Source organism: Cryptomeria japonica, chromosome 4 (genome assembly GCF_030272615.1).
Source record: "Cryptomeria japonica chromosome 4, Sugi_1.0, whole genome shotgun sequence".
Lineage (NCBI taxonomy): Eukaryota > Viridiplantae > Streptophyta > Pinopsida > Cupressales > Cupressaceae > Cryptomeria > Cryptomeria japonica.
This window is the reverse complement of record NC_081408.1, coordinates 657927538-657931548: the sequence shown is the minus strand read 5'-3', so window position 1 is coordinate 657931548 and position 4011 is coordinate 657927538. Positions and strand designations below refer to the sequence as shown.

Below are 4011 nucleotides of genomic sequence, written 5' to 3'. Positions count from 1 at the left end.
CCAATAAAATAAAAAATGTTAATACTATTATGTGTTTACAATATATGCATTTTATTGATTATAATTTGATACAAACTTATCCAATTGTAGAAGCTTGAATGAAGGAAATGTCTTTTAATATGAAGAAAAACAATTCTTCAATTATTTTTTTGTGACTACTTGTGTGCAAGAAAAAATTATTTCAAAGTGAATGATTTAAACCATAAAAACCAAACAAAAAACAAAATTAAAACAATAATTAGATTAATCTTAAAAGGAGTTCAACCATGATGAAATTCATCAAAAGAAAAGAATTATCCTCCTTGTGTAGATGTATCCAATACATTTGATTTACAATGGGTTTTCATGGAATTTTTCGTAGCATAATGATGCTCTATTGATTTGGATGTATGATATCAATAATGGCCAAGTGTTTTGGCAATATGGAATATGTGAGATGGAATGAAGGGTGAGAATACAAACACGGATATCAATCAATAGGATGCATTTGGTGCTCTCAACCCATGATATGATGTCAAGTCACATCATGGGAGGTATTGAGAGGGAGATTGTACCCTTGGAGTGTGGACAAGATCTTGCCATAAAGACATTTCTTGTCCTCACACTCCAAAGGTACGAGGATGAGAGGACTAGAAGAATACTAAATTTCTTTGATGTGAACTTTTTAGAGAGAGCCCATGTGGACTTCCTGCTGAAGAGGAGAAGGCATTTTGGGTTGAAAAGGACTAGGAGGTTAGGCATTTATGGAAAAAAGTTAACCCCTCCCTAATCTAAGGGATTATGAATATGCAATTGATTAGGGGATGATTACGTGGGAGATTAGGATTAGGATTAGAGGAAAATGGAAAAAGATGGAGGATGTGGCATGAGGTGAAAGAAAAGGGTGAATGGAATATTCTATTTCATTCATTTTTGGATGAAATGGAGGATTTAAAATTAAATTAAATTAATAGAGGTATTTATTTAATTTAATAGGAAGGACTAAGTGCCCATTAGACTGGGTAGATTAATTAGATTAATTACCCTATGAAATAGATAGAGAAAATAAATAATAAGGTATATAATTAAATAATAATACATTATATAATTAATAAAGATGACAAGAATAGATGAATAATGTAGAAATCAACCAAACCATAGAAGTCAATATTAGGTCTCTAGATTACTTTACCAATTTGCATGATAAAATGTCATTCCTTCTATTAATTTATTACAATTTTCACAATAGCATAGAAGATGTGAGAAATACTTAGGGATATTGGTAGCATTGAGGGAAAAATTGGAGTATTGGATAGTCAGAGATACATTATATTAATCATAAAACTTATCAGAGTTAAAATATTTTTTATTTTATTAAAAAGATTGATTAGATTATAATATGTGCCACTGATAATTTGGGAATTAAAACTCTAACAACAATGTTTATGCAATATTAGAAAGAAATCATTAGTATGTATAGTCTATTATGATTATTTAGAAGAGTAAAAGATAATGATTATTATAATATGTGCCACTAATCAAGTAGGGATTAAAACTCCAATATCAATGTTTATGCAATATAAGAAAGAAAGCATTAGTAATTATGTATAGTCTATTATGATTATTTAGAAGACTAAAAGATAATTAACTTTTCAAAGTGTATTACATTTTCATCTTATGAACGTGAACATACATACTTTAACGGCCACTTTCAAGTACAAGAAACATAATAAATATTAGAATCATAAAAATTATTTTTCATTCTTTACAAATAAATTTATCGTATATATTATTTATTTCTCCTAAAATTCACAACTTATAAATATGGAAATTCAGTAAATCCCCACCCCACTCTTGGACATGTCATTTTCTTTTACCATGTCTATTATAAGTCTTGATAATAGACTTATTGTATTGTAACTGCTTATTGCCACCCCCTCCCCTTTACATAAAAGAAGCACATCTTAAAAGAGACGTAGAATTTCTTGAACAGTGCTGAGCAGCTTGCACTGTTTATTTCTTGAGCATTTTGTTTGTTCCTACTCAATTGTCTTTGCATTAGTTTCTCTGGGTTGGTGAGTTGATATAAGCCAATGTCTGCTTGAACACGTCATTGGCAATGATTTGATAACATTCAGTTGTTGGATGAAAGCTATCCCAGAACACATACTTTGATGGATCATGACAAATTATACTGCTAGGGTTACAAAGTATTGCTGTCTCCAACAGACCCGTTCCACAGCAACCTTTCCTAGTCTCTTCAAAACCTGCCACAAAAACACACACACAAACCATGTTTTCTTCTCTTACGAAACATTCATCTCAATATTGTCACCTAGTTTCATGTATATAACTATTTATATCAGAAACAGTTTTTTTCACAGAAAACACTGTGACCCATATTAAGAAGTAAAATAGCAAAGCTTCTAACTAGTTACTGAGTTGGATGCAAAGCAAGGCTGTAACTTAACTTACCATACTTAGTGGGAGATTTAATGATCTCAAAGAGCTTATCGTATATATCTAAATAAGCAATAAGAACACCAGGAAAATTGGGTCTTATCTTCTCTATTAACGCTTTAATCTTGGAATTGAAGGAGCTCGCAACCTCGTTAAACTCCTCAACACATGTATTTTCTACTATGTTGTGGAGACTAATTTGTGAAGGCAAACAACCAAATGGAGGAAGCCCAACAATGCCAATTTTAGTAGCACCCTCGTTGTAAACATTCTGATCACAAAGCAATAAGTTTATTATAACTCCAAGAATTTTGAAAACATAAAAAGAAAATATAGTTGTATAAGAGAATACTTTTACCTGTATAAATTTAGATAGAGAATTTAGAAGCAGATCTTGGAACTGTTCGATGGTATATTTTTTCCTGGTTAGAGGATTTATGAAATAATTATTGGCAAAGTCATCAGTCCCTCCACTTATAGCAAATAATGCTTGAGATACAGTCCTGTTGGCAGTTTCATGCCCAAATTGTTTTACAAGCTGTGCTTTATAGAGCCTGAAGTTCTCCACTTGTTTCTCCAATGGCAACACATTCTGCAAATATAAAACATCAGAGCTAAATCTCTGGCCCCTCGTAATAGAGCTTAACAACTGAAAACTTTAGTGAAAAAGACATTAAAACAACAAAAAGTGCTAACCAACGTAATAGAAGTACTGTCTGCATATCCTGAAGCAGATGAACCGAAACTTGCACCAGTCAGCAACTTTTGTCCTCGAAATTCGGGATCCAAAGATGCAGGCAGCAAATCTGGAAGTCCCGCCAGTTCAGCTATGTGATGTTATGCAATCCAAAAGATTAAAAGTTAGTAACCCTAAAAAGAAAAAGTAGATAAATTAAAAAATGTGGTGTCAATATCAATAATGACAATGACTGAACTATAAGGCATAAGATTAAAATTACATAGTTGGTCTGTAATTAATCTTCCATTTGTGAATCTTCCAGTAGGCTGACCATTTGGGAAATCTCTTCCGTAAGGAAGGAAATCAGCTTTGACAATGGTGGCTAGAAAATTATTGTTACCAGGATCTATGGTCGAATCTCCAAACACATATAACGCTGAAGCAATTGGTTGCTTTTGCCCTTCTGCCTGAAGGGCACACAATTTAAGAAGAAATAAAGTTAAAACATTAATGCCCAATGCAATATAGTGTCCCTCCATTCTAAATAGCTTAGAACTTCTGCTAAAGATCTTAGGGCTTTGTGGTAGCTATACCTATAAGAGCGGGACTTATGAATCATTTTATAATGGCATAAAGTTAACCTGCAATAAATCCACCTCTCAGAAATCCAGCTACGTCTAATGCTGTTGGGGAATTATCTAACGTGCTCATTTTCTAACTTCATTAACTCTGCTTGTTAAATATCATTGTCCAATGGCAAAATTGTTTCCAGAGAGTAACGTGGTCAATTAATATGGTAGAAATGTAATTATGTGCGTAAGTCCAATGTCATAATTATTAATATTATTGCTATCGTAATCGCAGAAGTGCTTTTCAACTCCCATCAGGTTCTC

The 4011-nt window shown here is 32.5% G+C and overlaps 1 protein-coding gene across 1 annotated transcript; it reads right to left on the bottom strand.

Annotated features, from left to right (window-relative positions):
- Nucleotides 1-1733: 1733 nt before the first annotated feature.
- On the bottom strand, nucleotides 1734-3752 carry LOC131061812 (GDSL esterase/lipase APG). Its single transcript, XM_057995655.2, has 5 exons — nucleotides 3399-3752; nucleotides 3136-3266; nucleotides 2798-3031; nucleotides 2455-2710; nucleotides 1734-2246 (listed from the first exon to the last, which is right to left on the bottom strand). The coding sequence occupies exons 1-5, from the start codon at nucleotides 3655-3657 to the stop codon at nucleotides 2038-2040; spliced, it is 1089 nt and encodes a 362-aa protein (XP_057851638.2). The 5' UTR covers nucleotides 3658-3752; the 3' UTR covers nucleotides 1734-2037.
- Between the last annotated feature and the right edge of the window lie 259 nt (nucleotides 3753-4011).

Bases quoted from the DNA above. Each gene is read 5' to 3' on its own strand.
- LOC131061812 (XM_057995655.2), bottom strand. From the start codon at position 3,657: ATGGAGGGACACTATATTGCATTGGGCATTAATGTTTTAACTTTATTT. The intron at 3,267-3,398 runs GTAATTTTAATC...AACATCACATAG, and splicing joins ATTAATTACAGACCAACTAT to CTGAACTGGCGGGACTTCCA. The intron at 3,032-3,135 runs GTTAGCACTTTT...TTATATTTGCAG, and splicing joins ACAGTACTTCTATTACGTTG to AATGTGTTGCCATTGGAGAA.